Source organism: Ciona robusta, chromosome 1, assembly GCF_009617815.1.
Source record: "Ciona robusta chromosome 1, ASM961781v2".
In the NCBI taxonomy this organism is placed as follows: Eukaryota; Metazoa; Chordata; class Ascidiacea; order Phlebobranchia; family Cionidae; genus Ciona; species Ciona robusta.
The window spans coordinates 15235343-15262960 of NC_143235.1; the positions used below are offsets into that span (position 1 = coordinate 15235343).

Below are 27618 nucleotides of genomic sequence, written 5' to 3' on the forward strand. Positions count from 1 at the left end.
AACGTCAGTTGTTAAAACACAGTTATTGTTAAAAAATATTGACATTAAATTGGTGGAAAAAGCGTGGTTGCAGCACCTAGCAGACAAATAGCGAGTATTGAGACACTAGTGTGACGTCATAAACCATACTGGGGTTCCTGTGTTACGTCACAACGAACTAAAATAGAACGAACACCGGGTGGTTTGAGGTTACCGGATGTTGGAATTGTAGAAAACATTTCGATTGTTCAACCGCGATGTTAACAATCGTTGTGCAGCGAAAGGCACTGTGACGTCATATATTGCATTGAGGGGTGTGATAATCAAAGGTTTGTGATAATTACAATGCTGGCCAGTGTATTGATCGACCATGGTGAGGTTGGGCGTATTGTTGTTGTTGCTGTGTGTGTTTAGTCATGCGGAAAGAGTCAATTATTCGGGGTAAGTTGTATTGTGACGTAGGAGAATTAACTATGACGTCATTATTGCAGGTATCAAGTTTGGCACGTCAAAGCTCAGGATGACGTCAGGCTTGATGACGTATTCGAAAGTTTACAGGTTTGTATAAAGGGGGGGAGGGATTATACACAGCAGGACAACGACAGTCGTTATAACACAGGTGTTCTGTTTCATACACCTCGTGCCTGCTTACGTATTACCACGTATGTAACTTTGCGGGTGATTTTCTTAATTAGTCTAGATTGGATTAAATTTGTTACCTTCAATGTAATGGCCCAACTGTAGCTTAAACTCCAGGTCCAATGGCGTGCTTCATGGTAGAACATTACCCCTATATAATAGATTACCATTGCATCTTGCGCAACATAATACACAACCTACCCCAGGTCGATGTATGGCGTCGCCCCCTTCCCACTTCCCCTGTGTATCATGTTATGATACCTGGTCGGTTGATAGAACACGTCACACAACTGTTACGTCATATGAACGTCACCTATGACGTATGGATTGATGACGTACAGCGACTTATCAGTGACGACACAATGAAAGGGCGACTACGCCATCGTCGCAACCCGCGAGTGTTTCGATTCAACGAATATCACAAATACGATGAGGTAACTATGACGTCATCGTGTTGTTACATGACGTCATCATTTATGACGTAGATACTCGGTTGGATGGAGAAGTTCGCTCGCGTGAACTCTGACCTCGTTTCCTTGTTCCAAGTCGGGTCAACTTACGAAGGAAGGAGAATCATGGCGATGAAGGTCGGTGACGTCATGATGACGTGTGTGATGACGTAACACACCTTGTATACAGATAGGAGTACCTGGTGGAAACAAACAAGTGATATGGCAGGATAGTTTGATTCACGCAAGAGAGTGGATATCTGGTGCCACCCTACTATGGTTGTCACACAAGCTGGTTAGAAACTACCGTCAACATGAAGCGGATGTGACGTCATTATTACGTAGGTTCGACTGGATCGTACTTCCAGTGTGGAACGTGGATGGGTATATATATTCATGGACCAAGGTATAATGGCTGTTGTATATACGTGATTAATGACGTCATATATATTCGTGATTTACGACGTCATATATATGTGTGAATGATGACGTCATAACAGGATAGATTGTGGAGAAAATCTCGAACGAACGTCGGACCTTTCGGTTGCAAAGGCGTCGATCTCAATCGGAACTTCTACACACCTAATAGAGGGGGTATGTGACGTCATAATGCTATATTAAACAATAACCATTGTTTGCTCATAGCTGGGATCTCGAGCGATTACACGTGTTCGGGGGTTTACCAAGGGAATTCCCCGTTCTCGGAACCCGAATCCAGCAGTGTTTCCAGATATTTATCTACCTTGAACTTGGCAGCTTTTATTTCAATTCATTCATACGCGCAGTACTGGCTGTATCCTTATGGATACAAGTCGACATCAAGTGAGGATAACGAGGACTTGGTGAATATATATTATCTATATATTATATAATATGTATGAGTTATTTAGTTGTATATGTATGTCATATGGGATCTCTGGTTTATAGTAGAGTGGGGTAATATGGTTCAGGTTTTCATTCTCTTTTTTCGTCCCATTTGGCAAACAAAGAGTTTTTTCAGAATTATACAACCGTATTCTCACCACTCTAAAATAGCGTTGTTAAATGTTTAAAACAAATATGGGATATTATGTGCTAACGGAATCCATCTTACCCCATTCTTGTTTATTTACAGAAGCGAGTTGCATTGGAAGCAGTGGCGGCGATTAAACGAACTCATGGAAAGGAATATAAACAGGGCCGTGTGATTGACCTTGCTTGTGAGTATATATGTTTTCTATGCGTGTAAGTTTATATGGTTTCTATGCGAGTAAGCATATAAGGTTTCTATGCGTTTAAGTATATAAGGTTTCTATGTTGTTATGGTGCAGTGGTTATAGCGGGGGTTTCGTAACTAGAGGGTTTGGGGTTCGAGGCTCGATGTTGCCACTATTGCGATTGTATGTATTCTTGGACAAGATACAAAAATCCTATTGCTTATTACCCACAGTTACACACGTAGTAACTGGTTAACGGACACGAGGTGTATGAAACATAACACCCGTGTTGACTGTTGTTGCCCCACCATGCGAGGAAAAATAACTCACACGTATTCATTCCTTACAGATGAGGTTGCTGGTGGAAGTGTGGACTGGGCGCACCAATCGCTGTGTGTTAAATATTCATACGGGGTCGAGCTTCGAGATCGAGGAAAACATGGATTTATTCTTCCGCGACGGTATATAGTTCCTACAGCGGAGGAATACTTTGAAGCAGTTAAAGTTGTCGCAAGACACATTGCGAGGAACGAAACTACTCGAAGCACGGAGTGTATGACGTCACAATAACTGAAATTTAATTAACTCTATTGCGCCCTCTAGCGGAGGCGATATACTTTAACTTGTTAATATAGTTTCCGCTAGGTGATGGAAATGCCCCGAAGAGAAAAAGGCAGTTTGTGGATATTTTAATTAAAAGTTTAAATCTGTTTATAACATTGGGAGTGTCGTTGCTTATTTGCGTTAAAATTCTACCGATGCTAGTTGTTAAATTTCGTGTAAGTATGTTTGAACCATACGCGAGTTTTCAGCGACTGTCGTTTTCTCGCAATATCCTGTCAAGTCGCCGAATTTCATTTCTCCTCAAGCTATATCGTCAAGGTAAAACCAAATTAGCTTATATAACTTTTGTGTCTTTTTTACAACTTTGCATGCTGTTGGAAAAAGACACATTTTGGCAATGTCAAAACTCAAGATACTTCGGATTTACCTTGACGATGTGTAACCGAAGTAACAAAGAATTATAACATTTATATTATTCATCATAAAAACGTTTTCTAACCTCAATATCCTACTTGTAGAGTGTTCTTCGTGTTAACATTCCCCACAAACTAAAGTTTAAGAAAGTGTATTGTGTTTCTTAAATTAATATTAAATTTACTAAACTAGTTATAACTTGATATTAAGCCGTAACAACTTGACCCCTTTACCTGAATAAAAAAATAAAGTTTTGAATTTTGAGGGCAGGTATGACGTAACAAAGCGAAAATTTGTTTTGAAACAATGAATATTTAATGATGTCGTCTGTTTCGTCATCAATAATGCATGTAGACCACGTGACTTTTGTATTTGCATCCTGTGAAACATTTTATGACGTCACATTCACTTTTTGTTAATATATGTTGTGACGCCATAGATAGACGCAACACATATGTGACGTCATGGATAGAGCAATATCAATAATGGCTACTGTAATGACGTCATATGAAACAATCGTTAGGCGAACCAATGGCATTGATAAGTCTATGACATCACAAAACAAATTGTTTCCAACAATGAACCAACAATCGACAACTTTTTCTGCATTTTTCTACAAAACTTAAATTCGTGATGTTTCGTGTTCTGTCGAAAACTCCAGAATGCCCATGATGTCATTCGTGGCCACATGTTAACAATAAGTTAATATGACGTCACAGTACCCAGTGTTAACCATTTAACACAATAAGACGTTTAACACATTTTTTAAAATATTTAAGTTAGGATTTTGATTTGTTTAAATTTAATGGTTGCATAACAACAAATTTTCTTAGAACTTTTACCAAAATGGCGACTTCTTCGGCTTCACCGCTTATGTAACAACTAGTTAAAGTGACGCAACAAAAAACATTTGTTTTCTTGCATTTTTATGCTTTTTGTTTTGTTTTCGTAACTGTAAAAACAAATTTAATTTCAGAATTTAGTTTTGATTATCATATGAACTAGTTTTATGACGTATGAATCGATATATCGTTACGACATCGCGTCCCCTTTAATTTTTTCAGTTACGTAACATCGAAATGCAGCGAAGCGTGACACGCGTCGAACGAGAAGCGGTCGATGTTTCATTTCATTCAGGAACAACGAGGTGTGGGAGGTTTGTTACGTCATAGAGAGCATTGTGATGTAAAATAGTTTGTTTGCTGAAGAATTCTAGAATTCAAGTTTATTTTTACATCATAATATGGATTGTGACGTCAATATCTCGGCGTTTCTAGATAGAAGGGAAGTGACGTATGTAGATCCAGTGAACGAACTCGGGTCAACTTCCCTTCATTATAAGCAGACAAAGCGTGGATAGTGACGTCATAATGGTCTAATGTCCCAAAGTGTCGGCGCATATTCTTAAATAACCGAACATGTACCGTCGCTCTGGGATGCGCGACCATTACTATCATCTGTGACGTAATAATACAATGTTTGCTGTGACGTCATAATCCTTTGTTGGTAAGAAACTTAAAAACTTAGATTGTTTTGTTGTATTCATAGAAATCTTATAAACAAAGAAAAATCACGTGTTCTGTGACGTAACAAAAACACGACAATCGGTACAATAAAGATCTATTAAACGTCTTAGTTTCATCTATTATGACGTCATATTGATTTCAAAGAGAAACACACACACTTGTTGCAACTATGACATCACAAACATATACATGACGTCACTATTATACGACTTTCGCGTCAATTACTAAGAGAAGATTAAAATACGATTATTGAAATATTTGTTTCGCAGATAAGTTTTTTTTTGGGAATTTTTTTCTCCCTGGACTTTGTTCCAACGATCCCTTTCCTGTCAATTCCCATCTGCATTAAGTTGTTTTAATTAACTTCATCTTCGCTATCGTCTTCCAAAATCAAGCAAATTTGGCTGCTTTCCTGCTTGGGGGACACATGGGCATGTTCTGGTTTATCACAACATAATAAATGAGATTCTACTTACAGATGTCTCTGTAATTCACATTTAAACTCTATATACAGGTGACAACGTTATCACCTAAATCCTATACTTCCTGGTCGTGTTTTTAACAAATAACACCGCTCTTTACAGTCGTGAGGATACGGTTATATATTTCTTTAATTTCCCTTAGTTTTGTACAAAATAAGACAGAAAATACATTGACTACATGTGCCATCTTACCACACCCTGCTATTTTAATCTTCGTTATTGTGAGTTGTTTGCAGCAGTTACTTAGTTGACGTGGTTTTAAACAGGTTATGACGAACTAATCTTTACAGTTGGAACCATTGTCCACGAAAGATTCAACACGTTGATGACGTCACATACAAACTGTAACGTCACATCTTAACTTTATTCTATTTTAGATTACCGAGCTTTGACAGCGAGCCTCGCCAATAGGATTTAGGCCGGAGTTGGCCCATTCTTCTATCATTGTATTCTATTTAGATGAGGCCCCACAGCTGGACGTGCCAATACATATGCAGCCATGATGCCTGCTGGTGTATATGTATTGTAGGGCAAAGGTCGGCAATACGTCATTTACGTCACGTCACTTCATGCTTGATTTCCGCCGTCCCTCAACCGATTGCTGACGTTGTATAAGAAGTCCTCAATCAAATGTCGACGATGAACGATTTTAATTAGCAATAGTGTTTTGTTTTAATATTCGCAACAATAAATAACAAACAATCGTATTTATGATGATGCCGTTAATAAAGTGTCACGTCAGTTGTCACACTGATTTATTTATACTGTATCGTGGGTTTAGCAGTCACGGTTTAAAATGTTAGTTTTCCACCCTCAGCGTATTTTGACGACTTTAGTTTTTCTTTTAATTCCTTTCTTCTCGTTGTTTTAACTAATTTGGTCTTGCCATCGTATTTAAAGAGTTAAAAAAATATGTTTATTTACCCCATAATATACTTTAAATCCCAATTTCTTACGCATAATTTCAACAATGTATAATAAAACGCATACTACTGATAAAGTTGCCAGTTTTTAAAATTTGAGAACAAAAGTGAAAACCAAATAAACGAGACCTCCCCCACACAAAGTAGTTGGAAAACTTTATATTTACCGCTCTCGGTGCATTTGGGACCATACATTGGTCGCCCTACTATACACAGAACATAGTTTGTAGTTCGCGGGAAATCTAAAATAATATTTGTTGTTAAAAATAAAGATGGCGAATTCGTTCCAGAATGAAATCGAAAGTTTAAAAGAAACGATTGAACAAAATAATAAAGATCTTTACAATGCTGGGGTACAAGGTATGATGTTGTTCAATTCATGAAATTGTTTGTTTATTAATAATGGGATTAACGTAAAAGTCAGTAAGTTAAAATGAGTTTTTTAATGTGCAATAGTGACCAAGGTGAATACAGATATTAGCGGCCATTTTCGATACCTTCTACTGGTGCCACCAACCTAAAATTTGGACACTGTACTAACTAGACCCCAGTGGTACCGATTCAAAAATAAAAGCTGCCAATCCTTGGGGCTTGTGCTAAATTTTAAACTTTGTAGAATGAGTTGCCATATCGTCTCAATAAACCATTTGTTTGATATTTAACAGGCAAAGCGTTGCTTGAACGGAATGAACAACTTGAAAACGAGATTCAACAACTTCATATTGAATATACAAAAACCAACGAGGAACTGGAACAAGAAAAATATTCTTTGAAATCTAGAATTGACGTAAGTGTGTGTGATGTCATAACTTTGGTTGTGATGCCATACCAAATATATTTTGGCTCATTCGTATTGTAATATATTATACTCTGCTAGTCTGCTTGTACACAAACAAATTTGCAGCAAAGGTCTGCTCCCAATAAATTTAAACGATTTCTCAAACTTTTGTTTTAGTTGAAAAACTTTTTAGAGTTTTAGTTAACACATTTCAATAATTTTTACTTCCACAGTTTTTGGAAAAATCTGAAAAACGTTTGGAAAACTCAATTTTGGAAGAAAAACAAAGTTTGCGAATTGATGTCGATCGTAAGTGTGAGGGGTTGGATAAGTTGCATCGAGCTGAGATATCGGCCATTAAACATCAGGTTGGTTACTTGTTGACTTGTGACTTGGTGGATAGTAACCTCTTTTACACTAATGATGGACCAAATTACTGTCTGGATACTAAACTCATGATCAGCAGATGTTTCGAACAGTAACTTGGTGGATAGTAACCTCTTTTACACTGATGATGGACCAAGTTACTGTCTGGATACTAAACTCATAAGCAGTGGATGTTTCGAACAGTAACTTGGTGGATATAGTAACCTCTTTTACACTGATGATGGACCAAGTTACTGTCTGGATACTAAACTCATGATCAGCAGATGTTTCGGACACTAACTTGGTGGATAGTAACCTCTTTTACACTGATGATGGACCAAGTTACTGTCTGGATACTAAACTCATGATCAGCAGATGTTTCGGACAGTAACTTGGTGGATAATAACCTCGTTTACACTGATGATGGACCAAGTTACTGTCTGGATACTAAACTCATGATCAGCAGATGTTTCGGACAGTAACTTGGTGGATAGTAACCTCTTTTACACTGATGATGGACCAAGTTACTGTCTGGATACTAAACTCATGATCAGCAGATGTTTCGGACACTAACTTGGTGGATAGTAACCTCTTTTACACTGATGATGGACCAAGTTACTGTCTGGATACTAAACTCATGATCAGCAGATGTTTCGGACAGTAACTTGGTGGATAATAACCTCGTTTACACTGATGATGGACCAAGTTACTGTCTGGGTACTAAACTCATAAGCAGTGGATGTTTCGAACAGTAACTTGGTGGATATAGTAACCTCTTTTACACTGATGATGGACCAAGTTACTGTAGGTTACTTAGTGGACTGTGGCTTCGTGTTGAGGCCCCTGCTTTGTAACCCCTTCTATTTCTCTTGATAATTTACATCATAGTGACGGTTTACATGTGAATATTTAGCAAACATGTTTGGGTAACTTGGTGGATAGTAACCTCTCTTGTGGTGATTCCACAGATGAAAGAATTGCAAAACGAATTGGACGAATCCCGGTTAATCCAGCGGCAACAAGAGGATAAAATAAACAAACAAAACGAATTACTTGATGATGTTGAAGCAAGAAGAAGACAAATACACAAGTATTTGATGTCTGTATTAGATATATGTTGTCTATGTTGTTATTTATCCTTGCATGACAGGCAACGACTGTCGTTATTACGCGGTTGTTCTGTTTCATACTTATTGGACCTGCTTATAAGTTATCCTGTATGTATGTTACTTAGCGAGTAATAATTTTTAGGTATATGGCTGACAATTTTGATAGCCCATTAGTGACCACTGGGTTGGAGCAATTGCCGTTAAGTGTCTTTCCCAAGGACACATACGCCACAATGGTAGCAGCGTCGAGCCTTGAACCTCTGTTCCTCTGACCTAGAGAAAAGTGTCTAGTGCAAACCCATATATGACATTGACATACAATTTCTATGTTAACATATATGATCTCTATGTAAAATAATGTATGATATCTATGCAGTGACTCATGCACGACGGAGCTCGAACTCGCCACGGAAGTTGAAAAGTTGAAAATAGAAATCATAAAACTACGTAAAGAATCAATGCAACATCAAAATTTAAACGAAAAATATGAGTTACAGGTGGATTGTGAATGTTGGGTTATTCTTATACAAAGACTGTCATGGTATTGCTCACTGGTGATATTGGTCACGATGAAACTCGTGTTATAACGACTGTCGCTGCCCCGCCATGCGAGGATAAATGAGTTACATTTATTCCTATTATTATGTTCTAAAAGCATGGGAGTTTGTTATAAAATCTAATAAAGTGTAGTCGGTTATTTAAACATCTTCAAACTTTCAAGGATGATTGTGATTGTTATAATCACTCCATAGGTGGCAGCGATGCAGAAAGAGTTGTTTGACCTCAACGAACAGAAACGAAACGTTGAAAAAGATCGAGAAACTTATTATAATCAACTAGAGGTAAAGATTATATGTTGCTTAGAACGTGTATATCATGTATTATTATTTATCTGAACCAGGAGCAACTCCGATCAACTTTTATTAATATTACACCAGTACTTGGGCCGGTAGCAGTCACAAAAATCAGACAAATAATATTCTCAGAGATTATTTCACCTAAACTGACATTGTCTGCCTCTGCAAAAGAAGCAACACCTAAACATAGACGGGGTTTTATGTTTTCTATGTTATAATTTCCCATAATTCCCAGCGTTGTCGTCAAGAGAAACGGGACGTCCAATCAGAGCTTGATGCTGTCATGTTCCAAGCCTCAGACCCCAATTCAAGGGGGAACTCCCTGTTTGGAGAAGTCGAGGACAAGAGAGTGATTGCTGAGAAGAATTTGATCAGGTGAGGAGGGGTTTCGTAGGTCATTGCGGGGCTGTCAGGTAGTTGGGGGGGTTTAGGGGCTGTTTGGTGGGACACATGGGTCTTTGAGGCCGAACCTGGGGTGGCAAGGTGGACAGTCCTTCTGTATAGTTTTCTAACATTAATATATTCCATATGAGGCTTTGGTTGAGGTGGAGCCTATGTAAACCTTATGAAGGTTTCAGGGGGCAAACCTGGGGTGGCAGGGTGGCCTATAACTTTGTACACTACATAAATCCGTTGTGGGGTAGAGGGAACTTTTGTAAATCGTAAATAGTAAACCAACTGTTGCTACTATTCATATTATACTGGTTTATAGTATTACAGTGAGGTGACATGGGCGTTTACACATTATTTTAACGCAGTTTAAAAATCCAGGGTTGTTCTGGCTATCTCACCCCAGGTGTAGCTCCTATAATGGTTTAACGAATTAACATATTTATTAATGAAATAACATATTTTATCCAGTGCGCAAATTAAACTAAAATGTTTGAAGAAGAGATTCGATCAACAAGTCAGTTACGCTCTTCATTTAAAGGTAATTTCACATTGATGTATGGCTGATAATTTAAGTGCCTTAATGTTAATATGGTTGACAATTTGAACAACCCATAAGTAACCACTGGGTTGGAGCAAATTAATCGTTTTGTGCGTCAAAGGACACATACGCCAACAGTAGAGCTTAACCCTATACCCTATAGTGTAACATCGTGCCGAACATATGTAATGAATATTTTCCATTTAAAGGGGTCGGTATCTTTTGATTATGGTATATATGCCCATCAACTTTGTTATGTATCATAATTATATTATTTCTATGTTAGACGAAGATTGCCCAGTTATGGCAGACACGTGGTGGCAGTGCAGAGCAAGATAGGATTCGTCGACTCGAAGTTACGTTGTCGACCACCCGTAACGATTACGAGAAAGCGATGTCCAAGATATCTAAGTTGGAAGTTCAGGTTTGTGATGTCATAGTTGCTATTATGATGTCACTATCAATGACAATCATAGACATAATGTTAGGGGTGCTATGTCACTTTTGAAACATGGGTGACTTATATGTGTTTTCCAACCAAGTTTTTCCAATAAAAAAGTCTATACAACCAAGCAGAGCCAAAGTATATTGCATTCACCACATTAATCAATGAGGTTTCCTATGTTTGACAACTATGAGTGTAACTGTATTTTAACAATGTCACCCCAGCTTTTGTTAATAATAAATACCATGACACAATGCATAGATGTCATTATGATGTCACTTCCATTGTTACATCACAGTTGTTTGATAAATCCACCAAAGTAACATCAGCGTTAAAGGAAGGATGCACGGACGCCGACTTCGCTGGTTTTCTTGAAGGGATTATTAAGAAGAAAGAGTAAGTTGTGATGTCATAGTGGGTGAAACTAATTAATTAACGAATGGCAACGCCAGTTGTTATAACACAGGTGTTCTGTTTCATACACCACGTGCCCGCTTACAAGTTACCACGTATGTAACTTCTGTATAACTCATTAGGGAACACTGGGACTGGGCTGTAGCATTTAAAATTTGAAAATAAATAATTAAACAAATATCCCTGTATATTCTTATGTAGCTGTACAAGTTCTTTAAAAGTTACCTAATTGAAAAACAGCAATATAAATAAACCAGCATTGGGGCTTGAATCCCGTACCCTCCATACCAATGGTGACCTCTAGCCAATGTTGTACATGAACCATGGTTTTTCAACCCCAGGTCAGAGTTAAAAGAAACGAAGAAAGAATTAGACGAGACTCAGTTGTTCTTGATGGCCGAGACAAACAAAGTCAGTGAAGCGGAACGAGCGTTGTATCGGAGTCGTTGCGATTGTGACACGTTACGCGCCAAGGTTGTGAAGCAAAACCTGGAGATTGCTCAGCTTAAGTTGGAGCACGGGAGTGGTGGTGAGTGTTGATGTGCATGGAGCAAATGTAAAGTATATTACGCAGGTGTTGTGTTTCATACACTTCGTGCTTGCTTATATGATACCACATGTAACAGAGTGAGTTTTTTTTAATAACTGCTTTGAATAAAAAAATTGTGTGTAATAGCAGGGCAACCCAATTTTCGAAACTACATTTCACACAACTTTTGTAAGCATACGATAAAATGGTTTAACTTTTTACAGTAACAGTTAAGAGGGTTTGTGAACCACTGTAGTAGGCGACCCAACCAAATCAAATGGTGACCAGGGTCGAGAAGCAGACTTGTGATGACAAACATAATATATTTGCTTGCAGGTCGTGTAAAGTCAGCGGTAAAGAAAGGAAACCGGGAAATAATCGGTGATTGTGATGTCATAGGAAAAGAAAATGGGAATATTTTGCAAGAAGCTAACAATTTGATAAGTTAGTTTCTTGTTTACGTTTATGTTTAATTAATACAATTGATAAGTCTGGACTCTTTTACCAATTTTTATTCATGATCTTAAAGGCAGTTTCATCTGCCATATATGATGAGACATGAGGATTTGAGAAGTGACTTGACAAAGGACACATATGCCTACAATGCTATCCTTGGACCTTTAATCTGTATCATTTAAGCTAGAGACAAGCGCACTAACCACAGTTTATATCACTTATGTTGCTCAGTGGCATAAAATACAAATTTTAGTTTCAATACAAACATTACAACCGTATCTTCCCTTAAAAGTTGAGCGTTTTGGTTTAGTTAAGATTATGTCTATTATGTTGGAGATTTATATTTAATACAATTCCTTCACAGCCTCAACTCCCAGTGATGACCATATTAAAAATTCCAGTGATGACCAAACAAAACCTAAACAAGCAGTTTGCCCAGATGAATGCAAACAACAATAACACAAGTTATATTAACTTTTAAAATGAAATATTTGTAAATATTTATTAAAAACAACAAGTTATAAATTATGAGATTTATTTCGTCAAATATCAAGCACAACGAAATATTAGAAAAAGCTTTTCTGGTAAAAATATTAATCTTATAAATAACACCAATGTTTTATCTGACAAGACATCACATATCGTAAATTTACTTCTTTTTTTTTTTTGATTTTTTGTCGTAATTCCCTAATAATGTCCTGCTGTATGCAGATAAAGCATCGGTATTATAAGGTTAGTGTTTTTTACCATAAAAGAAATGAAATTCTCAGAGATATTTAATTTTCCCAACATCACAAATACGCATGTTACAATGTCAAGAGCTCACAACCACCATCAGTGATCAACAGCGTATGCTCACTTTGTGCTGATCGTTTATTATCCGTGGCCAACACTGTCCAGCCATCCCCATGTTTCCACACACCACACCTGCCCTCCATTATAATAGGCTCGATCGTAAACACCATTCCCACCTCCATTGAAAAGGGTGCGTGGTGGTTTCTATAATGACGAATATCTGGTGCTTCATGAAAATCCTCACCAATTCCATGCCCAACGTATTCACGACACACAGTGAACCCATACTTCTCAACAAAGCCCTCAATATGGTCCCCAATGCTGCTGAATGTGGTCCCAGGTCTACAACTTTTTATAGCAAGTTCCAAACTCTCCTTGGTCACCTCAATCAACTTCAACCCAGCCTCGTCAACTTTACCAACAGCAAAAGTATCCGAAGTGTCTCCATGGTAACCATCATAGTAAACAGATACATCAACATTTATGACATCACCATCCATAAGAATGGATGAATCTGGAATTCCATGGCACGCTACATTGTTAACGGATGTGCAGCAAGATTTGGGGAACCCTTTGTACCCCAGGGGTGAGGGGTAAGCCCCTTGACTGATAATCTCGTTATGTACGACCTCATCAATATATTCCGTTGTAATCCCAGGTTTAATTATCTCTGCTGCCACCTTCAGGGCATCGCGAGCCAAATAACATGATTTCCGAATTTTTTTAATTTCGTTGTCACTTTTTATCTTGGGGTAAAATTTCTTTTTAAGGTTTTTATAATCAGGTCGTTTGATGTGTTGGGGGACATCTAATGGAGGGGTCACGTCCCCTGGCATTACAATACGATGTTTTGTTGACCCCAAAAATGCGCGGCTTGCTCGAGACATAAATTTCGAAAATAAATATTTTTTAAACATAGTTAAATTGATTTTTAAATTTTATTCCGATGAAAATTTTTCCTTTAAATGATTTTTCAATTTCTTGAACTTATTTTTAAAATCTTCACCTGTGACCCCTCGGTGACCTTTAGCTGGGTCGTGAAGATCAGACTTCTGCAGCTTCCACCAGACAAGTATCACAATAACAAAGTAAATTGTAAAGAAATAATACAGTTTGTTATATTTCCAATATTCCTTCACGGTGATTCGTTGTTTTACTTCAACTTTCAAACTTTCTTTTGCTTCTGGCCCACTATTTGTTTGCTGGGGTGTTAATTGAGCGTAACTACGATGTCCTGCTGCTATTGGTGGTAGCTTAAACAGGCAATTAACCCCAAACCGATGCAAGATCGCCAAATTACGAAACTTACAAATCGACATTCTGCAACAACAACAACAACGTTAAACCTAACTCTCCATGTATTTCATAATACGAGAGAATTACAAGAAAAAAGGCGGACGAGAGAACAGTTACGCATGAATGATTAATTTATAAGATTTCTATAATGATAACCAGGGGTATTTCCCTAAACCAGAAAGTTTTTAAATTTTCACGTAAGTTGATTGTTTTCCATTGTTAATAAATAATGCATGTATTGTTACGTCATTGTAACTTGTGTTTAACACCTCATGTGCTTTGTTACGTCACGATATCGTTTGTTTGTACGAATGCATAGCGTTTTGGAATTGCAACCATTATATTTTAAATGTGTTTTTACCTAAAGTTCAAAGTTAATTAATTGCAATGTTTATAATTATGACGTCACCATCGTAACAATGCTTGTTTGTTTGTTAGGTAACAAAGGATGTTTTCAATCGGAGATTTCCAAGCCAACCATGGATCGATGCAGTATGTTGTTTCTATGTTTTGTGCAATAGAAGTACTATGAATCTGAATAGAAATAACATGAGTATAAATAGAAATAATATACACAATTGTTAACCTCCTGACTTTATTATGACATCACATTGTTGTATTATGACATCAGAATGGAGATTGTGGGCGAGTTCGCTGAGTTAAACATCTTGCCAATAGATGGCGCTCCTCGTTACGGAGCAAGTTCCGTTCATTTTGATTCCGGGAACGAATTATTATGGGTTGGAAACCAATCGGTGAGTTGTGATGTCATCGTTGTGATGTCATTGTTGTGATGTCATTCAACCCAGCCAACTCTGTCCTACGTCCCACTAACAGATCCTTGGACATGACTCGCAGCATGTCCTAACCAACACATACTCACATTATTGCTGAATCAAATTCATTAAACAAAACAACTTGAAATTAAAAAGTAGGAAATCAAGGTTTTGAAATTATATATTTTATAGTTTGTTTAAACATTCGTCATCCAAAACTACCAGTCATGTTACTTCTATGCAGGGTCACATGACCTCGTACTACGGCGCAGCGATGCAGAAGTACACTTCGTTTCAAATTCACCCACAACACCACCCGGTGGTGGAAGTTTTATCGTTCGATGACAAAATTGTCGGGTTGACGAAAGATCGTTTGCAATGTAACCTTAAACGAGGGATTCCTGTTTCGACGTTCAAGTTAGTGGTATTAATAAGTTAGGTTGATTGAGTTGGGGTTACTTCATATTGATTATTCTTGGGTGCTGAGTAAACAACAGTTTGCAACTTCGTTATATCTTGGTTAGTAAGACTCCAGCCCAGGAAATATGGGTACAAGGCTCTATGCTACCATTGTGGGCGTATGTGTCCTTCGTCATAACACCCAACGGCAATTGCTACAACCCAGTCGCCACTAATGGGTTGTCCATATTGTCATAAAGAAAATAAATCAACAACAAAATTGTATACATGCACATGGTAACTTGTAAGCAAGCACGAGGTGTCTGAAACAGAACACCCGGGTTCAGTGGCGCAGCCAGGGGGGTTTAGGGTGTCGTGACCCCCCCCTCCCTTTTAAACCCCCAAAAAAAGTTAATTAAAAAAAAAATTTTTTAATATATATAATATTTTTTAATTTTTTTTTTAAATTAAACCCCCCTTTTTTTCTTCTGGCTGCCACTGCCCATGTTGTTGTTGCCCTGTTACTTGAGAATAATAAGTGACATTCATTTTGTACCTTTAATTAAAACCATCATTAAAAACAATCACCAGGGACCCTGATATGAGTGAAGCTCACTGCATGGTTTTCCATAAAGATCATTTATACATCGGGGGAAAGGATCAACATATTATAGATCTTGATCTGAAAACAAACGTTGCTTCAAACCGGTAATTATCCTTGTTGTGATGTCATAATGATGGGTGTGATGATGTACTATTAGATATAGCTGTTCGTTTATATAAAGTTCATTTTTTGCACTAACATTTTGTTTCCATCTAACAAGATATTATCATGATATAATACAACAAGCATTAAAAACATTTAAAATATGAGAAAAGCAACTGCATTATCTGTAATGACGTGATTCCCGCTGTACAGCAGCAAAACAAAGTATGTTGTATTCACAGTATGGAACTTAATGAGAACGAAACCGTCGCAATATTTCGGAAAACTTCACGATATTTATGTTGTGGTGGATTTAATGGAAAGGTAACAGTGCAATAAAATTTATTTGTTTTAATTTGTCTAAAGATTTATTAGAACTTTGCTATTTAGTAACAGAATAACAACATATCCTAATACCAAAGGTATTTTAATGTAAATAAATTGATTTATTTGATCCTAAGCATTTACTAGATCTTGTTGGTTTGTTATTTATGTATGAGTTAAAGAATGCTTGTTCTTATTTAAAAGTAATTAATTTAAACAAACAGCGTTAATGGCGCAATCATTGAAAACAATATTTTCAAATTGTTTTACATAATATAGTAGGGTGGGGGAAGATGGGACACCTTTTAACTCTATCTTCTTGTCCCATTTGGTAGTAAACAAAGAACATTCAAGGAATTATATAACTATATCCTAACGACTCCCATAGACCGTTGTTAATTGTTATAAACACAATCAGGATATTTGGATATTATGTGCTAAAGGTGTCCCATCTTCCCCCACAGTACTATATTATATACTAGTGAATATTTTCCATGTTTTACTAAATAACATTCTGTTCTACACGCTACACTCATATTCATTCTATCCCTGTTTTACTGAGAACCTTGACAAAAATAAAATACCCAAAATATAAACAAATTTTTTTATTATATTTCATTATGCCCCCTCCCTAGATAATGCTTTGCAATCCTAATTGCTTTGCATTTAACCAACAAGAAAATACTTTAATAATACAATATTTGCACCATGTTTTGTGTATATACCAAATAACATTATATGCATTCTACCCCCATGTTCTCCATAGATAATGCTTCGTGATCCTGATTCCTTGAAGTTGCAACACACGCTCGACGGGCACACAGGGTCACTCTCGGACTTTGACGCAAGTGGTCACCTCCTTATCACATGCGGGTATTCCCAACGACCAGGGTTAGTTAACATAGAAATAATAATATTTACTTTATATAATATTTGGTGTTTGGTCAAAAATTTCTATGTTTTTGATCAAGTGCTATAAAATATGTAACAAACGAAAAAGTCCGACAAATATGTTACTGTTAGTAAAATATAATTATATCAATAAAGTATTCCAGGTGAAATAAATATAGAACACATTTTTTTAGATTTGATTTTTATTAACTTTTCATTCTGACCACAGAAACAATAGATATACATAAAAACAATATATAAACATAAAAACAATATATAAACATAGAAACAATATATAAACATAGAAACATTGTATAAACATAGAAACATTGTATAAACATAGAAACAATATATAAACATAGAAACAATATATAAACATAGAAATCTAAACACCTCAGGTCGCTGATCAACGAACCGTTAAACTGGAGTTTGGACCGCTTCGTTAAAGTTTACGATCTCCGTATGTTGAGGTCGTTGACCCCGATCCAATCTATTGTTCAACCTTCGTTTCTAAGGTGATGTCATAATGGGGATTGTTATATAACAGTGATGTCATAATGGAAATGCATCATTATTACTTGTTTTTTTGTGGTGACTTGTAAGTTGGAATAAGATGTTTTTGATAATAAGGCTGGAAGAAATCGTTTGATAGTCTATTTGTCACAGTGGTTAGAACACTCGCCTTTAGGCCAGAGGAGGCTCGCTGTCGCTGCTATTATTGTTGTAATAAAACATCCGTGCCATAACTCCTCTAGTTGCGTTATAACCGCCAAGCAGGATAAATAAGTTGCATTCATCACCTCACACAGATTCATGTCCACGTACACGAGACGTATGCTTGTAACATCACAAAGTGGTCAGTTCTTATTAATCGAGGACAACGCCCTTGTCACGCCCACCACACCCATCTACCAAACTAACCTGATTGGTTCGAACATTACGAGCATGGATATTTCTCCTTCCATGCAAGCCATAACGTTCGCAGATTCAGGTGAAATATTACTCTGTAACTTCTGCTACCAGGCATATTGTAAGTAATCTTCCAACGGCTCATTTGGTTTGAACAACGTAGTGTTTTTCTGGCTTTCCGTCTGCCATACGGCAAGACTTTATCAGGAAATGTAAATGGTTGTCGAATAATAACTTTGAGGAGAATTCTTTAATGTGGTCTTTTGTTTGGCAATAAAGTTAATGTTTTTAAAATGAATGTTTCAGAACCAATTTATATGTTGAGTACATGAGTATGCACCAATAACCCCCCCCCCCTACCTTCCCATATAACCCCACGTTACCCACAACAGGGGGTGTTCTCCACCTGTGGTCAGCATCAGGAACCCCCAACTTCAATAAATTCACGAAAGATCCCGAGTTTGCTTCCATGTCAGAATCTCTCGATCCGATTAATATAAGTGACGAGAATGTGAGTTATATTGTTTCTATTGTGAATTATATATTGTTTCTATTGATATAAGTGTCAAGAATGTTTAAATAAGATTTCTATGTCCACAGACCCCGTTATCAATCATCCCTATGCCGTACTGCCAAGAACCTTTGTTTTCTGATTGGCCGAAACCCCAATGTACCCCCGTCAGTCGTCGCCCGCCACCCATTGACCCCGAGTTACTTCGTTCAATGAAAGTGGTGCATGGGATCGGGTATGCCCCTAACCCGGGAACCCGTCGTAGGAATCAGGTGGTCACTTATATATATTAGCTAGGGAAACTGTGATATTCGACCTGAAACACTTGTGTTTGCCTTCGCCCCCTTTTTTTGTATCGCATCCAGTTAGAAAGCATAAGAACACTCTATCGAAAGCATACATCATGTTGTACTGCATTTAAAAAGTACCCACAACACATTACTTTTAGAACAAACTGCTGTAAAAATACATATATATAGAGGCCTTGTGGTGGGCCAAGGTATTGCACAGTTTGTGAACCAGACCACCAATTGATCTCGCTCCAACCCCAGGTCCCGTATAAGTTAAAAGATATGACATCTCATGATCGCAAAGGGAAGAAAGCAGCCGTGCCGGAATCTCCACTCGGACGTGACGAACAACCTCATCTATATATGGTGCCTAAGAAGTATAGAAAGGTAGGACGTATGTAACTTATTTATCCTCGCATGGCGGGGCAACGGCAGTCGTTATAACACGGGTGTTCTGTTTCATACACCTCGTGCCTGCTTACAAGTTACCACGTATGTAACTTATTTATCCTCGCATGGCGGGGCAGCGACAGTCGTTATAACACGGGTGTTCTGTTTCATACGCCTTGTACCCGCTTACACTGTGCCATAACTATGGACACACATAATAATATCCACCAGGTTACACACGACAAACAAGAGTGGCATCATTGAACCTTGAACCCAGTATCTTCTGGTTACAACAGTGGAATATTAATCATGATAATCATTTAGGTTGCGTTCAAATACTCGAAACTTGGTGAGGAGGAAAACGAGATGATCCAACATTATAACCGAACCAACTTTGCAGGGTTGGAAGCCAACATTCCAAACGCATATTGTAACTGCATGTTGCAGGTTGGTGGTTTCACATTGTTGCTCAGAAGAAATCTAGGCTTGAATAAGCATTATCTTTCTATTTACGAGTTAATTACCCTTGGCCGAGCTGTCAAGGGAAGATCTCCCATCCATTACCATTAAAGCCCTTGTCGCCCACATTCGGGCAAGCAACAGGCTGGTAAGGACCATGCAGTAGCACCCTGGGTGTTGGGGTAATGGGCCAACTCTGGCCTAAATCTCAGGTCCCATGGTGTGTCTCACTGTAGGACCTCACCCATATAGAATAGAATGTGCATATACAATGTTGGGGTAATGGGCTAACTCTGCCCTAAATCCCAGGCCCCATGACGTGCCTAGCTGTGAGACCTCACCCTAACTTTCACTAATTAACAATTTATAAAAAAATTGCAACATGTAGTCTATGTAAAGTTTAAAGATGAGTTTAAAAACCGGGTGTGTTGCAAACAGATTCAGAAAAACCCAACAAGTCAAACAAACCCTTGTTATAATTTGTTTGTTTCATCAGGTTTTGTATTTCATCGAACCCCTCAGGTGTGGATTACAAAGCCATCATAATCTAAACAAGGAAATTGATTTATCGGAAGAATTGGGATTCTTGTTTCACATGCAAGATTGCGCTACTAGTGGTGTGCTACAGGTGACATAAATATCATATAACAAACATAGATATCATGTAAAAACATAGATATCATATAAAAACATAGATATCATATAACAAACATAGATATCATAAGTGTAAAACTGATGTTCTAGCAATAGTTCACTTGTTTTTTTAGTTGGATACTATCAGGGTTTTCCGTGTCTTGTCCACATACCTTATAGTCTGGCTGGCCGCATTATATAAATGAATATCATAAGACATCCTATTAACATAGACATCATATAAACATAGACATCATATAAACAGGCGAGCAACTTCTTACGAGCGTTCCGAACAATCCCCGAAGCCACCGCCCTCGGCCTCGTGCAAAACTCGTCGAAACCTGAACAAATGGCCACCGGAGGCACTAACAACAATCTGGGTCATCTCATCCAAAACTGGTCGAGGTTCATCTTGCAACAAATACATACGGTGAGTTGTGATGTCATTGTGTCTATTTCTATGTCGATGAGGTTCCTGGGATTTAGACCAGAGTTGCCCATTACCCCAACATTGTATATGCACATTCTATTCTATATGGGTGAGGTCCTATAGTGAAGCACGCCATGGGACCTGGGATTTAGGTCAGAGTTGGCCCATTACCCCAACATTGTATATGTGCATTCTATTCTATATGGGTGAAATTATTTTATTATGAGGCACACTACATTCCTTTATTCATATTTATGACATCATCGCAATAAACATTATGACATCACAGGAGACCCTCCCACCCACTAACAACGAACCAGAAGACATCGTCCTAATCGACCCAAACCAGCTGTCAATCAAAGGTTGAAATGAATTATGTTTAATATCATGTTTTGGCAAAATAATGTTATCAGGAGATAATTGCAAAGTCTGATTCATATTTTGTTGTGTTTTTCCAATTACGTCTTAATTTGTTTTAATCTTTTTTGTTTTCGACCACTTAATGTGTTATTATGTAAGCTAAAATTTAAGTTTCATTTAGTAACTGATCTAAACTGCTTTCTGTAACAGGGGAGGTCACAGACGAACGTTCGTTGGTTGAGAAATTGTGCGGAACTCAAATGAAGATTGAGACTCAGTTTCGTAACGGGCGTACAACGACACGAAGCACGACGCAGTTTCTATTCAACCTTATTTACCCCTCGCTACCAAAACCTGGTGAGTGGGTTGGGAAGTTACTTTTGATAAGATGCCATTGCACACGGGTTAGGGTCCTGCCATGTTAATGGGAGTTCATGGGTTCAAGGTTTGTCGCTGCTACCATTGTGGCCATATGTGCCCTTGGGCAAGACACTTAATGGCAATTGCTCCAACCCAGTGGTCACAAATGGATTGTACAATTTGTCAGCCATACATAAAAAATAATGACCCTCAAAGTTACATCTGTGGTAACCCGTAAGCGGGCACGAGGTGTATGAGACAAAACACTGTGTTATAAAACTGTCGTTGCTCCGCCATGTGAGGATAAATAAGTTACTTTTATTCTCTTTAATGTGATTATGACATTACAGGGGAACCAGTGAAGCACGTACCGTTTACATCCGTTTTAAAACAAACGATTTGTTCGCAAGTCAACACAAAATCATGGGACGAGGTGTCCGAGACTTACCAACCAATGGTAGTTAATGTTGTTTCTATTGCAACATTGTCGCAAAATATCGTTGTGATTTAGATCAGTGGTTCTTAATCTGTTTTGCTGCGTTGAAAAAATCCGTGGTTGACCTTAAATTTAATGTTTTTTAGAAAAATGTCATTAAGGGCAAAATGTTCGTTTCTATAAAATTTCCTTTTTTTACAAGAAGGACAATTTCTATTCAACTTAAATTGCAATTGTTTATATTTATTATGATGTCATTATGGACAGGTACAAACTAAGACGCCAGTGTCTCTTCCTGATATTCTGGTTTTGAATTGTTCGTTGTTTCGTGAGGAAGACGTGCAATTCTGGAAGGTTAGTTGTGTTGTATATGGAGGGTTTATGGTTCAAGACTCAGTGCTGCTACTATTGTGGACTTATGTATCCTTGGGCAGAACATTAACAGCAATTGCTCAAATACAGTGGTTCCCAATGATTTGTCTAAATTGTCAGCAATCACTAAAATATTGACATGTAAAGTTACATACATGGTAACTTGTAAGCCGACACGAGGTGTATGAAACAAAACACCCGTGTTATAACGACTGTCGTTAGTCCGCCATGCGTGGATAAATATGTTACTTCTTCTTTTATTCACGTCCACAGAGCCAGAGCGAGTTACTTCAGAAAAAAATGGAGCGTAAGATTTCGGAGCCAAACGGAAACCGACGAGGCGCGACAGATCGAAGTCACATGACCTCCAGTGATGCCTGGTGAGTTTCAACCAGTGTTGCCAGATATATTTTTAATGTTGATCACATTACTGTGAAGGCTGTAAGAATCTACATAATTGTAAAATTATTGGCATGTTATAATGGCTGTTATTTCCTGTACTATGACATCATTTATACATTATGACATCAGTAATCCATTATGACATCACAGGAACGTATTTGTTGAGGAAGAAGGGTTGGATCTCTCGTTCGATCGAACAAACTCGGTAAGTTGGGTTCCGCACCATGTTTCAATGGCAGTAGATGGCGACGGAGAGCTTGTGGTGAAATCGAAGAACGAAGAAAGTAAGATTTCTATTTTTATAATAAATTATTGCTGATTGTAGTAGACAGAATCAAATAAATAAAATCTCCAAAAAAATATAATGTAAATGTATCTTGGAATTAATTTTTTATTAAACATGATATTGTTAATGAATTGGGTTATTGGCCATCTTTGGCCCCAACCCCACGTCCCATGCTGTGGTTGGCTGTGTTTTTAAAACACATTTTGCTGCTGGTTTCCTTTTCTTCCTTGTTATAATTAATTTGATATTCTTTATTTTATTCAAAGAATTAATATTTACCAAATTTTATTTTTTTTCAGATGGTTTAAACATGGACGGGTAAGTTAATTGTGGTGTTTGTTTGTGCATTATGACATCATCACCCCTGTTATGACATCATCAACAACAGGATGGTTGAATATGAATTGTTCTCGACGGTTGTCCACATAGACGATCCACGAACGGGGGGTAACTTGGTGTCGCATATCAACGTGGGGGAGAAATATCATCAAAGGAAAGAGGTTGAGTTGTTATCATTGTGACATTTGTTCCTATGTTATTATAAAGTAAAACTTACCATTATGAGGGTTATTGTAAGTTTTAATGTAATTTATTCCTACGTTGATAAGTGTTGCGATATAAAATAACATAGTGTTTTGGTTGGTCCCTGTGGTACAGCGGTTATCACACGTTTCTCTAGACTAGAAGTTACACGGTTCAAACCTAGGTTCTGCTACATTGATAGACATGTGTCTTGGGCAAGACTATGGCGTTACCATTATGTGTGTTGTGGTATAAGTCAATGTTTTGTGTGAAGAACCCAAACCTTTTGTTAAATTTATTTGTTGATGTTATCATTGTAGGTGTTTTACCTTAAACAAGACACTTTAATGTAATGTACCTTTACAATAATAGTCATTGTGAACCCTTGTAGTGGGCGACCCAACCAAATTAAAATCTTCAATGTGACATCTATGTTGTTGTATCACAACAGGGGGTTACCCACACACAGTGGTATTTATTCAACGACTTTCAAATAAGTTCGGTCGAAAAAGAAGAAACCGTCGATTTTGATTTACGTTGGAAGATTCCATGTCTGTTGGTTTATACAAGGGTGGATCTTAATAATAGGTAGTTATGTTGTCATAATGTATGATTTCTATTCTATATGGATGAGGTTTGCCAAGGACTTGTCATTCAAGTTACTTCCAAATGTTCATGAAAAATATATGTGAAAACACAAGTTGCAATATCATAACTTCTGACTGAATTTATATCTCCACAGTCTACACAACGAGTGTGTTGCGATAGTTGACATCACAACTTTAACGCCACATACACAAACACACAAACTTTATGACATCACAAATGTGAAACAATGAACTATGACATCACAACTTATTGCCTTTTATTAATAAAAAACTTATAATAAAGCATATGAAAATTTACGACATTATGAATTGATGCCACACTTATGACATCACACTTATGACATCACAGACACAAGTTGAACATCAACTTCCCTCTGACATCGGACATCCTCCTGCCAACACCCAGCATCTCCAAGAGGAGTTTGCGTCGCAACCTGATGTCGCCCATGGAACCAACGAGCCCGGGGGCTGCCATGACCTTCACCCCCCTCATGTGCGACGAGTTACCAACGCACAAGGGGGTGCTAGTCGCGCTCGATGCCGAGTTCGTTACGCTGAAGGCTGTGAGTAAACATGGAGATCATATAAATGTTGTGTGTTGGGTTATTCTATGTGATTGAGATCGCACAAAGCGGCACGTCATGGGACCTGGGGCGCGTTGGGTTCAAGCTGTTTAACCAACGCTGTTTGCCCCTCGTTTGATGTTAATTCCCGCTTCTTCACTACGGTGATTAAATATTTGCCCACGGGGTTATGTTATGTAATAATACAAGTTGTTAGCACCCCTACACGTATATTGAATCTTTTAGCAGTAGTAGTAGTTTTTAACTTCTTGAAAGAAAGGAACCAACAGTTCAACATCCGGTTTAGGTCATCTTAAAATTGAAGAGAACACCGAGATAACAGTTCTTTAATACTATTTAAACATTGCCAGTCCCTTTTATAGTTATTAATGTTGTTTCCATGATGATTAATGTTGTTTCTATGACAGGAAGAAGCAGAGTTACACAGCGACGGCACGAGGTCCACGATTAAACCAAGCCATCTCATAGTTGCTCGTATCACAGTGGTGCGGGGGGAGGGGACGAGGGAGGGTGAACCTTTCATTGATGATTATATTTCAACACAAGAGCAAGTGGTGGATTACCTCACCAAGTTTTCAGGTTCGTTGTAAAGAGTTTGTGGATGGTTGAAACTAATGTAAACGACAGTCGTTATAACACGGGTGTTCTGTTTCATACACCTCGTGCCAGCTTACAAGTTACCACGTATGTAACTTATTTATCCTCGCAATAATTGTTATAACACGGGTGTTCAGTTTTATGCACCTTGTGCCTGCTTACAAGTTACAACGTACGTAACTTGGTGGGTGATTGTTTATTTGTATGGCTGACATTTATGATAACCCATTTGTGGCCACTGGGTTGGCATCAGTAAGTGTTTTTTAACGAATACGCACATAAAACTATTATAAAGCTTTTGGTCCAGAGGAAGTACTCTAATCACTGTTTCCTTCAGCCTTTGTGATGTCATCAAGTGTTTATGACATCATAATATCATTATTCCATCATTACAGGAATCAAACCAGGTGACTTAGACGCATCAATATCCTCGAAACACCTCGCTACGCTTAAACTTACTTATTGTAAGTTGAGATATTTGATCCAGTGCGGTTGTGTTATAGTTGGGCATGGGTTGAGTAAAGACTTCAAAGTCATCAACATATTTGTGAGTATTTAAATATTATGGGCGGGAATATTTAAATTTAAACCGACCAATCAGGTCCCAGAGAATCAGGTTCGCGATACGGTTCACTTGTTCCACATGCCGCGTAAACGATTTGTGTCTTTAAGATTTCTATCCTGGTACTTTCTCGGTAAGTGTTGCCAGATTATTATTTAAATACCCAGTGTTGCCAAGTATGTTTTGTAGATGAGAAGATACAGAAAGACATGCATGACAGCATAGAAGACGCAAGGACGGCACTCAAACTTTATAAGTGAGTGAATAACTATTTGAATAAATGTAACTTATTTATCCTCGCATGGCGAGGCAATGACAGTCGTTTATAACACGAGTGTTCTGTTTCATACACCTCGTGCTCGCTTACAAGTGAGTGACCACTAGGTTGAAGCAGTTAACGCTAAGTGTTTTGCCCAAGAACACATATAGCCACAACAGTGGCAAACATAAGTCTTGAGCCCATAACCTCCAAAGGCGGAGGTGATAACCACTGTGGGTTGCCGCCAAATAATAACGTTTCTATGTTGGTACGTTGCAGGAAATATCTTGAATTGACGGAAAACGAAACGAAAACCTCGGATTTCCGACAAACCACCCTCAAACAACTTTACGCTGAAGGAAGGAGATTAGAATGGAAGGTTCCAGAAGATTGATGACGTCACCCATCGATGACGTCATGGATGACATCACAGAGTGCTCAGGATGTGAAAGATTTTTTTGTAAATTTACTGCCAACAATTTTTATTGTCTTATTTCTTTACCTGTGTGACGTCATAGAATAAATGGGAAATCCCCGTGGATTAACAATCAAATTCTGTAAGGTCATTTCCGCGTCCGTAAAAACTTTTTCGCGCTCGTAAATCGCGATTGTTTATGAAGGCTCTGTTACGTCACAGTCACTATTCGATAACTTTCTCCGATCAATCAAAGTCATTATGACGTCATATTCGCACCCCACACACGGATTGTGACGGAATAATCGTAATTGTTAAGACGTCGTAAATTACAATGGGGGACCAACAAGTTAACATTGATCCATTGTTACCGCATAATGGGAAGATTTATCTTCATTTACGTCATAATCAAATATCGTCTATTCAATTGTTAACGTCAATGACGTCATTATCGCAGTTGGAGGTAAGTTGTTGTTACGTCATAACCGGTCAGTGTTTGCAAACAGACAACGCGATTCTAAACTTACGGTTTTTACCAGAGATGTAATAATGGACGTTCATTGTTGAATAATAATCGCTCATTACTCGATCTTAACATTAGTGTTTGTGACGTCACAAGTATGCGGTCACGTGGTTATGTTTGCTTCCATTGTTTGATCACAATCGATCACAATACTCATTATCCATCGCGTTCCAAGGTTTTAATTTGCTTTGTTTGTTTGTGACGTAACTGACACGTGACCTCTGTTGCAAAGTTCACCGCTTTCATTACATTGTGACGTCACAGTGGTTAAAGGAGGCGGAATTCTAAAATATCCAAATGTTTGTTCACAACGAAACAATTGAATTTAAATAGAAACAGTTTCCAAAATCAAACATTTTGATAAAATCGCGTAAAAACAGCTTTCCGAGTAGTTGCGGCCAATTTACACAAAAGACAAAATTAATATTATTCAATAAAAGTTGAAACGCCGATTGTCAAATTTAAT

At 37.8% G+C, this 27618-nt stretch overlaps 4 protein-coding genes across 5 annotated transcripts; 3 read left to right on the forward strand and 1 right to left on the reverse strand.

Moving 5' to 3' along the window:
* Positions 1 to 246: 246 nt before the first annotated feature.
* Positions 247 to 3393, forward strand: LOC149743678 (carboxypeptidase B-like). Its single transcript, XM_089882134.1, has 9 exons — positions 247 to 420; positions 471 to 537; positions 825 to 1052; positions 1104 to 1205; positions 1258 to 1473; positions 1568 to 1661; positions 1713 to 1909; positions 2182 to 2266; positions 2613 to 3393. Exons 1-9 carry the CDS (start codon positions 350 to 352, stop codon positions 2831 to 2833), a joined length of 1281 nt encoding a protein of 426 aa, XP_089738260.1. The 5' UTR covers positions 247 to 349; the 3' UTR covers positions 2834 to 3393.
* A 2977-nt stretch (positions 3394 to 6370) lies between these two features.
* On the forward strand, positions 6371 to 12582 carry LOC149743679 (protein Spindly-B-like). Its single transcript, XM_089882133.1, has 13 exons — positions 6371 to 6532; positions 6838 to 6959; positions 7184 to 7318; positions 8285 to 8406; positions 8802 to 8922; positions 9178 to 9267; positions 9518 to 9657; positions 10144 to 10213; positions 10500 to 10637; positions 10957 to 11054; positions 11414 to 11601; positions 11938 to 12045; positions 12422 to 12582. The coding sequence occupies exons 1-13, from the start codon at positions 6445 to 6447 to the stop codon at positions 12514 to 12516; spliced, it is 1515 nt and encodes a 504-aa protein (XP_089738259.1). The 5' UTR covers positions 6371 to 6444; the 3' UTR covers positions 12517 to 12582.
* On the reverse strand, positions 12576 to 14211 carry LOC149743680 (methionine aminopeptidase 1D, mitochondrial-like). The gene has a single exon (XM_089882138.1). The coding sequence runs from the start codon at positions 13767 to 13769 to the stop codon at positions 12864 to 12866; it is 906 nt and encodes a 301-aa protein (XP_089738264.1). The 5' UTR covers positions 13770 to 14211; the 3' UTR covers positions 12576 to 12863.
* An 81-nt stretch (positions 14212 to 14292) lies between these two features.
* On the forward strand, positions 14293 to 26767 carry LOC149743681 (PAN2-PAN3 deadenylation complex catalytic subunit PAN2-like). Of its 2 annotated transcripts, XM_089882123.1 has the most exons (30): positions 14293 to 14345; positions 14587 to 14640; positions 14780 to 14903; positions 15169 to 15341; positions 15915 to 16031; positions 16272 to 16353; positions 17120 to 17244; positions 17643 to 17759; positions 18054 to 18235; positions 18546 to 18664; positions 18754 to 18936; positions 19216 to 19341; positions 19669 to 19791; positions 20300 to 20431; positions 20702 to 20866; positions 21156 to 21228; positions 21437 to 21583; positions 21937 to 22043; positions 22290 to 22376; positions 22668 to 22774; positions 22947 to 23080; positions 23382 to 23400; positions 23471 to 23582; positions 24056 to 24192; positions 24562 to 24775; positions 25204 to 25375; positions 25789 to 25940; positions 25995 to 26088; positions 26145 to 26211; positions 26494 to 26767. In XM_089882123.1, exons 2-30 carry the CDS (start codon positions 14597 to 14599, stop codon positions 26606 to 26608), a joined length of 3549 nt encoding a protein of 1182 aa, XP_089738249.1. In that variant the 5' UTR covers positions 14293 to 14345; positions 14587 to 14596; the 3' UTR covers positions 26609 to 26767. The 2 variants fall into 2 exon arrangements, with proteins under 2 accessions (XP_089738249.1, XP_089738248.1); XM_089882122.1 differs by lacking the exon at positions 14293 to 14345 and having other exon boundaries at positions 14365 to 14640.
* The last annotated feature ends 851 nt before the right edge of the window (positions 26768 to 27618 follow it).

Coding starts and splice junctions, on each gene's coding strand:
- LOC149743681 (XM_089882123.1), top strand. CDS start 14,597: ATGTTTTCAATCGGAGATTTCCAAGCCAACCATGGATCGATGCA. Junction 16,354..17,119: donor GTGGTGGATTTAATGGAAAG/GTAACAGTGCAA, acceptor TGTTCTCCATAG/ATAATGCTTCGTGATCCTGA. Junction 26,089..26,144: donor TCTATCCTGGTACTTTCTCG/GTAAGTGTTGCC, acceptor TATGTTTTGTAG/ATGAGAAGATACAGAAAGAC.
- LOC149743678 (XM_089882134.1), top strand. CDS start 350: ATGGTGAGGTTGGGCGTATTGTTGTTGTTGCTGTGTGTGTTTAGTCAT. Junction 421..470: donor GAAAGAGTCAATTATTCGGG/GTAAGTTGTATT, acceptor TCATTATTGCAG/GTATCAAGTTTGGCACGTCA. Junction 1,910..2,181: donor GTGAGGATAACGAGGACTTG/GTGAATATATAT, acceptor GTTTATTTACAG/AAGCGAGTTGCATTGGAAGC.
- LOC149743680 (XM_089882138.1), bottom strand. CDS start 13,769: ATGTTTAAAAAATATTTATTTTCGAAATTTATGTCTCGAGCAAGCCGC.
- LOC149743679 (XM_089882133.1), top strand. CDS start 6,445: ATGGCGAATTCGTTCCAGAATGAAATCGAAAGTTTAAAAGAAACGATT. Junction 6,533..6,837: donor TTACAATGCTGGGGTACAAG/GTATGATGTTGT, acceptor GATATTTAACAG/GCAAAGCGTTGCTTGAACGG. Junction 11,055..11,413: donor GGGATTATTAAGAAGAAAGA/GTAAGTTGTGAT, acceptor TTTCAACCCCAG/GTCAGAGTTAAAAGAAACGA.